This window comes from Microchirus variegatus (assembly GCF_963457635.1).
Source record: "Microchirus variegatus genome assembly, chromosome: 12".
NCBI classification, from domain to species: Eukaryota; Metazoa; Chordata; class Actinopteri; order Pleuronectiformes; family Soleidae; genus Microchirus; species Microchirus variegatus.
The window spans coordinates 20451444-20462136 of NC_139813.1; the positions used below are offsets into that span (position 1 = coordinate 20451444).

At 39.2% G+C, this 10693-nt stretch overlaps 2 protein-coding genes across 2 annotated transcripts; both read left to right on the top strand.

The window, feature by feature from the left end:
* Positions 1–3135: 3135 nt before the first annotated feature.
* On the top strand, positions 3136–6443 carry LOC310934787 (cysteine-rich venom protein TRI1-like; the record flags this gene model as incomplete). The annotated part of the gene is made up of 7 exons (XM_083898584.1): positions 3136–3145; positions 3236–3324; positions 3905–3995; positions 4665–4810; positions 4920–5014; positions 5969–6051; positions 6319–6443. 7 exons carry the CDS (start codon positions 3136–3138, stop codon positions 6441–6443), a joined length of 639 nt encoding a protein of 212 aa, XP_083754710.1.
* Positions 6444–8249: 1806 nt separating this feature from the next.
* On the top strand, positions 8250–10493 carry LOC310934791 (cysteine-rich venom protein-like; the record flags this gene model as incomplete). Its single annotated transcript, XM_083898588.1, has 7 exons — positions 8250–8259; positions 8339–8433; positions 8560–8650; positions 8818–8960; positions 9048–9142; positions 9302–9384; positions 10366–10493. 7 exons carry the CDS (start codon positions 8250–8252, stop codon positions 10491–10493), a joined length of 645 nt encoding a protein of 214 aa, XP_083754714.1.
* Between the last annotated feature and the right edge of the window lie 200 nt (positions 10494–10693).

Genomic DNA, 10693 nt, shown 5'->3' on the forward strand with positions numbered 1-10693 from the left:
AAAGCGACTTTATCCGGGGGCTTAATTTGAGCTAGATCCTGTTTGGCCAGATCTGGTGCGAATTAAGCTCAGGATAAAGACTGGCTTGTTACCTATAGGATGTGGATCCGGCACCTCCTGCGCCATGGCGCCACCTCAACACCTCAGTACAAAGCAATGAAACTCACCAGTGTTTCAAAATATAGATAGATAGATAGATAGATAGATAGATAGATAGATAGATAGATAGATAGATAGATAGATAGATAGATAGATAGATAGATAGATAGATAGATAGGCTCCTCTGACACCTCCAATAGACAAAGAGGTGTGAAAACACCGCCTGGAAAGGCAGACTCTTTGTCTTTTGGAGGAATGCAAAAGGGAAGTTGCTCAGGTATAAATGTGGAGGGCCCCCACGATGCTCTGGGTCTTTCTCCACCCCCGCCTATTACTATGACTATTATTCACACAAATGGAACACTTTACACTTTATTTGTGTTATTTAGTTTAGAATAAATGGATCAAAAGTCGGAATATATGGAATGAAACTTTGAATATATAGAATGAAACTTGAATATATGGAATGAAACTTTGATCATATAGAATGAAACTTATATTGAATTAAACTTTGAATATATTGAATGCAACTTGAATATATTAGACTTTGAGTATATGGAATTAAACTTTAAATATATATACTGAAACTTTGAATATATAGACAAACTTGAATATATTGAATTAAACTTTGAATATATAGTATGAAACTTGAATATATGGAATTCAACTTTGAATATGTGGACTGAAACTTTGAATATACGGAATGATTTCATAGCTGATACTACCGGCTGGCCAGTAGGAGGCAGTATTATGATCTTAATGGTTTATTGTTTTGCTGTGCATGACATAATTAAATAAATTAAAGAGAGAGAGTGAGCTATTTATTAATTCTATCGATGAAGTTTTGTCTCAATAATTATTTAACTTAACCTTCCTTTGTTGTATAATAATTATTCTTGTATGTTTTTATTTTACATTTCCTGCTTCTATTTTTGATTGTGTGCGTATGCAACAGTGAAATGCTGACAGACAAAGAATATAATATCTGTTTATAATATAAAGTCATGATTTTGCTTCTGTCTGAGGCCTTTTTGACTCTAGTGTAGAGTTGGTTTTTGTGTCATTTTATTTTCATTTATTGTCAGTTTTTGTGTTTGTCTTTTTGTGTATTTTGTGTCTCATAGAAAATGTTTGTGTTTATTTTAGTTGATTACACCAGGGAAAAGAAAACGTCCATCTGTCAGGTCTGTTCCTTGTTTTTAAAAAATGAAAATAAGCCAATTGTCACATATTTAAATAGATAGTGCATTACTATTACTACAGTGTACCATATATAATCATTTGTGTCATAATTAGCTTTATTAGCTAATTTAGCCTAAATTATAACTTAATTTGTCAATGCTATCTTTATATGTGATCAAGATCTACCTTAAGAGTGTGTTTCTTTTCTCAGGCGACACGCCTTCACCTCTCACGACCTCAAAGGAACATTGTTAAAGCACCTATATCCTGGGCTTAATTTGAGCCGGAGTGTGTTTGGCCAGATCCGGTTCAAATTAAGCCCAGGATAAAGACTGGGCCGGAATCTATAGGAAGTGGATCCGGCACCTCCCATACCACGGTGCCACCTCAGCACCTCAGTACAAAACATTGAAACTCAAAATTATATATTTAATGTATTTTAGACTCTCAATCAAAGCGCTTTGAGAACAGAATTCACTAATCGCTGAATTTTCCCTTTCTTTGCTTGCTTTCTTTTTGTATGTTGTTCTTTCAGGGATGCGCCGTTTATACCCAATCGTAACCCTGGTGTACTAACGCGCACTTACATGATGCAATCACTCACCGCTAGGTGGAGTATTGAGCCCCGCTCACGAAGCAGAAACAACATTTCGACAACAGAAGAAGAAGAAGAAGGATATTCATCTAAGCCTCGACCTGGCAACCCTCGAAAACCTAGCATTGTTCTCTTCTTCTTTGTCAGGAACCTGTCCTATTCCCTGCGTCCAGACTTGTACCGCCACCCGATGGCGAAGCGGGATACTACAGGAACCTGACGCACGAGTATACCAGTGTCCCGCGATATGTGTGCAGCATCTGCGCGAACGTATACCTTCTTCACCCATGGAATGGTCTTTGAGTGTTTCTAGACTTTTGTTGCCCCTGTCTGAACTTTTTTGGAACACGTTGCAGGCATCAAATTCAAAATAAGTAAATACTTGCAAAAGAAAAATCTTTTTTGTTGTTGAATGAATTCAACTGAATATCGGTCGCGAAGGGTTTGCAAGTCACTGTATTCTGTTTTTATTCATTGTTTTACACAACGTCTGAACAGTGGAGCTGAGTTTTTGCGAAATAACAGAAACTCAAATTTCATTGAGGCGTTTTAGAAGCGTGGAGGTAGTACATCATTAATCTGATGTTATGATGATTGACTTGTGCAAACATCTCTGTGTGTTTCCAGGGCTCTCCCTCGACAAATTTGGCACCTGCTTTCGTCACATGGTGAAAAATGTACACACAGACACGATGCTGTTTTCAAGGATTCATGGTTCGGGTGTTGGAAACCCATAATCCGTTGAGACTGTATTCCGTTATCACGAGTCTCTGTGTTTGTCCTGAGTTTGCGTATAAATATGACAGCTGCGGCTCTCGGAAAGGTAGAGAGTCTTGGACTGAACCCACGACGACGACGACGATGTACACCTTCACCTTCTTGTGCGCCTTTGGCCTCTTGCCTGCTCTGTTGGAGGTAAGTAACTGGAACTGTTTTGTCACTCTAACAAATCGAAAACGAGATATTTAACGTTTTTGTATACTTTTAAAGCTCCGGTGTGTCGCTAAAGCCACAGCTGGTACCGCAGCCACCCAGACTTAGCGCACTAAAGGACGACTCAAGAGCCATTCATTCTCATGTTTCAGAGAACCGGGGTCAATTCCTTAACCTAAAGTTTGCTGTTATGCTAACGCTGCTATACCGAGAAATTGAGGCTGAATTGAAGAAGCTTCTGCATTGTATTGAAAAGTTACGTACTACAGCTTTAATGTGCAATAAATTAACACAGTTTTTCTTTCTCCCATCTTTGACGATCCTACATGAAGGCAGGTGAGTGTTTGCTATAAGTTACTTCAGTGTAGTTAATTCATAAATATGAGTGAATCTGCATCTTTTGTTTCTTCTTTTTTAACATTGCAGTGTCCTCTGCCGAGCAGACTGAGATTGTCAACAAGCATAATGACCTGAGGAGAAATGTCAGTCCCACTGCCAGCGACATGTTGAAAATGGTAAAAATGCAAAACAAAAACAAGATACAAGAAAAGTGCACTGCTTTAACTGTATTTCTTTCATGCATTTTTAAGATAAAACATACATTACCGTTCAAAAGTTTGGGGTCACCTTTACAATTGTTGTGTTTTCCATTAAATGTCACACTTTTATTCATCAAAAGAGTTGCAACATGAATAGAAAATAGAGTCAAGACATTGACAAGATTAGAAATAATGATTTTTTTTAAATTCAAAATAATAATTTTGCCCTTTCGTCAAAGAACCAGCAAAACTGTTTTCAGCTGTGCTAACATCATTGCACAAGGGTTTTCTAATCATCCAATAGTCTTCTAACACGATTAGCAAACACAATGTACCATTAGAACACTGGAAATGGGCCTCTATACACCTATGTACATATTCCATTAAAAAACAGACGTTTGTAGCTAGAATAGTCGTTTACCACATTAACAACATTAAAAAAAGTGCTTTTCCTTCAAAAATAAGGACATTTCTACGTGACCCCAAACTTTTGAACGGCAGTGTAGATGATATGCCAGATTACGCTGGTGTCTGATTTCTCCTCTGCTTCCCACAGAGCTGGAGCAGTGAGGCTGCGGCCAATGCGCAGACCTGGGCCAATGGATGCTCCATGAACCACAGCCCCAGCAGCAGCCGAGTTATCAGCTGTAAGTTTATTCATATAACACCAATTATTAGTCAGCTGCACTGTGGGATTTAATCTTGCACAGCTTTATTCCCAATGTTTTACCAAGTTCAGTATTAACAATAAAGCCACATCATTTTATTAGCCTGTATTTTACACTGACATTAAAATCTAATTTCTTTAAGAACGTGCCTTTAGTCCAATGTCTAAGACAGAGTTACATTATCAGTGTCATACATGCAATTGGGAGACAGTAGTTACAAATACTGTAGTATATATTAGAAACAGATCACACGACAGCAACAACAGGGCATTCATTTATCAGTTCAACTTGCTTTAACCTCTTTCCTTTAAGAGATTGTATTGAAAATTGTAATAATGAGAACTTCTGATATGGTACATATAGTAAAGACACTAAATTCAATGAATAAAAGCAGACTAATATAGGTAGTATGTGTTTATTCTCATGTGTCTGGACTGAATTAAATATAAGATACATACTTAAAATATGATTAAAGGTTCTATATGTAAGAAAAAAGTTAATACGGAAACATCCTAAAGTGACAACAATGTTTCGGCCAAAGATGAGGAACAACGAGTGAGAAAGTGGAGAGGAATCTGTCTGCAGACGTGTGTCAGTGTGTGGAGACTTTGTTGATCCATAACCTCCTCTCCTCTCTTCTGACTGCAGCTAGCGGCTGTGGAGAGAACCTGCGCATGCACAGCAACCAGCAATCATGGTCCGAGGCCATCCAGTCCTGGTACGACGAGGTGGACGACTGGACATATGGACAAGGAGCAACACCCGCAGGATCAATGATCGGACATTTCACACAGGTGCTGTTAAACTGCGTCTTACCGTCAGCTGCTTGGACGGTGATGAATATAAAAAAACTATGGGGATTTAAATGGAGTCATTATATTTTGTTTATTTTTGTCCGCTCAGGTTGCTTGGTACAGGTCCAACCAGGTTGGCTGTGCCATGGCCCACTGTCCTGACGCTACATACCCGTACTTCTATGTCTGCCACTACTGCCCACCGTAAGTGGACACAATTCTGGAAATGAAATGACAGTATCTATTTTCATATTTCTGAATAACATGATTTGTCCAGTTTTGCACAGTATTGTACAGTATGTCCGAAAGGTTTCCTACAAGCTCCCTCTTGTCACATGTAGTGTGTCAATCTATCTATAAAGCAAGTTGCGTCTGTGTGTCTGTCTGTGTGTCTGTGACAGGCATATCACGCTGACCGTTAGTCAGATCGCCCTAAGATTTTGGATATGGGTTGAGCATGGTCTAATGGTGTGCATCCTTGATTTTCAAATTTTTTGGAGTAATTTAAAGTTTTGCCAATTTATCACGCTACACCAGGCAGTCAGCGGCTCATCAGCAGCAGCTGCGCTGTCTGTAGCGGGGAGGTGGGAGTGAAGAGGCCATCCTCACGGTGGCTGAGACATTTTCACACGGTTCAACGCAGAACATGGTGTTATACTGAAACGACGAAATCGGTGTCCATTCACCAATACGCAAGCACATATTTATTTAGCATTAGCATGCTGCTAACTTGGCGAACCTGTTCCCAAAGGTAAGCTAGCGAGGCTATGATTAGCATTATCTTAGGACTAACATAATGCAAACACTGTGCAACCTCATTAGGCACAACACAATTTTTTTCTTTTTGGATTAGCATTAGCTTAGCATTCCTACTTGTACTGCACTAGTTTATCGAAATCTTGATCGTTCGATGCTTGAAGAGTCTACAAAAGAGTCAAAAAACCTGGACATAAATTAACAAACCTATACCAGATGAGTCAGCTTCAAGTTTTTCTGGGATCAAATGGCGGCGTTCTCATGATAGGAAATGAATATTATTCATTGTGTTTTTACCTTCCGTATAAATGATGGGTTATCTTTGGGTGTAGAAAAGGGGGGGGGGGTAAGAAAGACACCATGTCCTGCTATAATATTTGATGTTCTGGCCCTACATTACAGCGGTAACTACCAGTACACTCATCCCTACAAAGAAGGAGCCGCCTGTGGTGACTGTCCCAACGACTGCGACAACAAACTGTGCAGTAAGTGGCGATATGAAATGAATCAAGATGAAAGAAAAAAAAGTGCATTTTTGAAACCCTGAATATGTGACCTGTGACCACACAGCCCCAGGATGTCCATATAAGGAGTTGTGTATTATTCCCACGGCAATTTAGCACTAAGGGTTAAAAACAAACATGGGTATCATGAAGCTAATTTAACCCACTCCTTATCTTTAAAGAGCAATCAAAAAGTAATCATTGTCAGACATTTATTCATTTTTTTTCTTTTTTCCGTTTCTCTCCCAGCCAACCCCTGTACCCACACTGATTTGTACAATAACTGTGCACAGTTGGTGGAGAATAACGGCTGCAGCGGCACCGTGGGCTCCTGGTGTCCCGCCACCTGCTTGTGCGACACAGAAATTATCTAAACACCACCTGTCTGTCGCCCATGGGCTCTGACCTGTCGGTCTTTATCAATAAACATATTCAGCATTAGAGCGTGTGTTTGTTTTTGTGTACACACACACACACACACACACACACACACACACACACACACACACACACACACACACACACACACACACGCACACACACACACACACACCAAAAACCTGCAGCTTACACACACGTGCAGCACTTTGACCTGTTTAGCAATCAGCCAAGACTGAAGAGGAAATTTAATTTAGCGCATTAGCTTTTTGGACAAACACGGCACACAGATAGATAGATAGATAGATAGATAGATAGATAGATAGATAGATAGATAGATAGATAGATAGATAGATAGATAGATAGATAGATAGATAGATAGATAGATAGATAGATAGATAGATAGTGTGTAGAGGTGCGAAAACATGGCCTGGAAAGGCAGACTCTTTGTCTATTGGAGGAATGCAAAAGGGAAGTTGCTCAGGTATAACTCTGGGTCTTTTCCAGCTAGGATCACTCCTTAATAGTTGGGCTATGGTGGCTCAGTGGTAGGGCAAATTGTCTTTCAACTGGAGGGTTTGGGGTTCAATTCCTCACAAGAGCAAAGACACTTAACCCCATGTTGAAGGATGTGAATGGGTGAAAACTGTAGTGTAAAGCAGCTCAAGACTAGAAAAGCTCGATATAAATACAGACCACAATACCAACTCTTCTTCTGATTGTATTTGGTAGTAACAAAGACAGTTATGGGGAAATGTACTGGAGTAAAAGTACACAATTTATTCAGGAAATGTGATGAGGTGAAAGTAAAAGTTGCTCGAAAGTAAAGTACGCATCCATTTTGTACTTAAGTACAATAACAAAGTATTTATACTTGGTTACATTACAACGCTGACACTCACAGAACAGACAGAAGTGAAAGAGAGGGGAAAACTTTAATTCCACTAACGTTTTTCCAAACCTGAGCCAAGAGTTTGAGACCACACCTGCTGCCAGTGGCTAAAAATACACACCACTGATAATAAAGTCCAGTACACTAACAATATGGTTGTGTTAGGGCAATCCTTTTGTAATATTTTTCTTATTGTAACCTGTGCATTCAGGCAAATTAAACTTTTTAAACACTTAACTGGAAACGTTTATGTAAATATCCCTCTCTCTGTGTCTTTCCAGGGCCTCACTTGCCAAATTCAGCACTGTTTTTGTCACAATGTACACGCAAACCTGCAGTTTTCAAGGATTTCTCACCCATTTTGTCGCCATGTTGGCAAAATGCTATCTATAAAAAGCCTTTACAGATTGTGTTAAATGTGTGTGTGTGTGTGTGTGTGTGTGTGTGTGTGTGTGTGTGTGTGTGTGTGTGTGTGTGTGTGTGTGTGAGATTGCATATAAATATGACACCTGTGGCTCGCTGGAAGCTAGAGAGAGTCCTGGACTGAACCACGACGATGTACGCCTTCGCCTTCTTTTGCGCCGCCGGCCTTTTGCCTGCTCTTTGGGCAGAGCAGGTGAGTAAAAAAAAGAAGCGGCAATTTTAAGAGCAAATTGTGAAATGTATTCTTGTTTTGTAACTGTACAAATCATCCCCCCCCCCCCCTCAAGAGATATTTGAACTTTTTGTACACTAAAAGGACAACTCATGTTTCAGAGAACTGGGGTTAATTCTTTGACCTAAAGTTATTTTGTGTCAACAAAAGGAGAGAGTCATACGGAGCTAAAAAATTACACACTACAGCTTTAATGTGCAATAAATGAACATCCATTTTTCTTCCTTTTTTTCCTCCCATCTTTGACGACCGTACATGAAGGCAGGTGAGTGTTAGGTTACTTCACTGTCTTTTAATATTCCGTGTATTAAATAATTCACAACATCTTTTTTTTAATGTTGCAGTGTTGGCCACCTCTGCAGAGCAGAGTGAGATTGTCAACAAGCATAATGCCCTGAGGAGAGGTGTTAGTCCCACTGCCAGCAACATGTTGAAAATGGTAAAAAAAAAAATGCATTGTACATTGCACACTTCAGCGAAAAAAGTGCTCCATTGATCTAACTTACCAGTGCTTGAGTTTCTTATTTTACCTGCATGTGATTTTTTTTCCCTTTGCTTCCCACAGAACTGGAACAATGAGGCTGCGAACAATGCAGCGAGATGGGCCAACAGGTGCTCCATGAACCACAGTCCAGACAGCTCCAGAGTGATCAGCAGTAAGTTTATTAATATGACACCAAATATTTTCAGTGGCACTGTTGGAAAAAAAAAAAAATACCGTGGGATTTAATCTTGCACAGCTTCATTAAGAAAGTTTTACCAGGTTCAGTTTACTTTACATCTCATTTAAACGTTTCCTCCTCTCCTCTCTTCTGACTTGCAGCTAGTGGCTGCGGAGAGAACCTGTACATGTCCAGCAGAAAGGACTCGTGGTCCGCCGCCATCCAGTCCTGGTACGACGAGGTGAAGGACTGGAGATACGGACAAGGATCGGTCAACGGGAGAGTGGTCGGACATTTCACGCAGGTGAGGTTGAACTGCTTGGACTATGCAGAATTTTTAAAAAAAGGATTTAAATGGAGTTTATTTATTTTTGTTCCCCCCTCCGCTCAGATTGTATGGTACAGGTCCAACCAGATTGGCTGTGCCGTGGCCCACTGTCCCAACTCTAGATACAAGTACTTCTATGTCTGTCACTACTGCCCACCGTAAGTGAACACACTTCTGAAAAACGATTTAACGACATGACAGTATGGTTTCTATTCTAATACAATAATCTTGAAAAGTACTTAGTCACCTTTAATTCTTAGGACTTGGATCTGATGTCCTGCTTTTAATAATATTTAATGTTCTGGCCTACGTTACAGTGGTAACTACCAGTACACTCATCCCTACACACAAGGACGCTCCTGTGGTGACTGTCCCAACGCCTGCGACAACAAACTGTGCAGTAAGTAGCAATAAAAAAAAATACACAGAATCAGGGAATCGCCAGTAATGTAAAGTAACTGTTTATAGGAGCAAGAAGCTTAAAAAAGCAGTCAAAAACAATTAAAATATTCATCTGTAAAGCACCGAAAATACAACATTTATTCTTTGTATAAGTAAATAATATCAGACTTTATTCATGTGGCACTTTTGCTGCAAATTATTGTAAATCAAAGTGCCTCATGGGATAAGAAAAACACCCACTTCACCCTACAAATGAAAACTACATTAATATATGGGTCAATGACAAATAAAGCTTCTAAAAAGTAGTATTTTTAAAAAGTATTTTCAAAATAAATGTTATGCATATTTTTGAGTCCAGAACAATGTGTTTGAACATTTCTCATATATTGAATAACTATTCTAACTGTTTTAACTCGTTTTTTAACAGTATTTTTAACTTCACAACAAAAAAAATGTCAGGTGGCACAACCAACTATTTATAAAAACATATATACGTTCCTAATATTTATTTTTAAATGTATTATTTGGCAACTATACCTTAAGGTGTCTACACTAGATAAACATTTTTTTTTTTATCATTGTGTTTTTTTTGGGGTTTTTTTACATTAATTTAAGATTTTTGCTCTCTGTAGGTCAGGTTTTAAGCATCCTTAACATCTAATTTTACATTTAAAGACAGGAAAATAATCACACAAATACACAAATTCATCTATCACAAATGTAGCAGGAGAAACAAAACGAGGAAATAGGGTGATAAAATCGTAGATCTTAAAATAAATGTTTGATTTTCGACTACAGTCAGTGTCATATCTCTGCTCCTGGTGGGCATGATGCATTAGGAAACACTCCTGTGGGTCGTATTTATTATGGGTATGTTAGCATTTCTGAAGCCAAGGGAGGGTTAAAAGCGAGAAAAAAATACTAGTCATTATCAGACATATCTATTCATTTTTTTTTTCTTTTTCCATTCCTCTCCCAGCCAACCCCTGTCCCCACTCTGATAAGTACAGTAACTGCCCAGATTTGAAGAAACAGCACGGCTGCAGCAACGCCAACGTGGCCTCTTGGTGTCCTGCCTCCTGCAAGTGTAGCTCACAGATTATCTAAACACCACCTGTCGCCCACGACTCGCCAGTCGTTATCAATAAACATATTCCGCATTAAAGCGTGTGTTTGTTTTGTGTATCCACACACACTCACACACACACGCACGCACGCACACGCACAGCACTTTGACCTGCTCAGCAATCGGCCGAGACTGAAGAGGAAATGTAATTTGGCACACTAGCTTTTTGGACAAACATGAC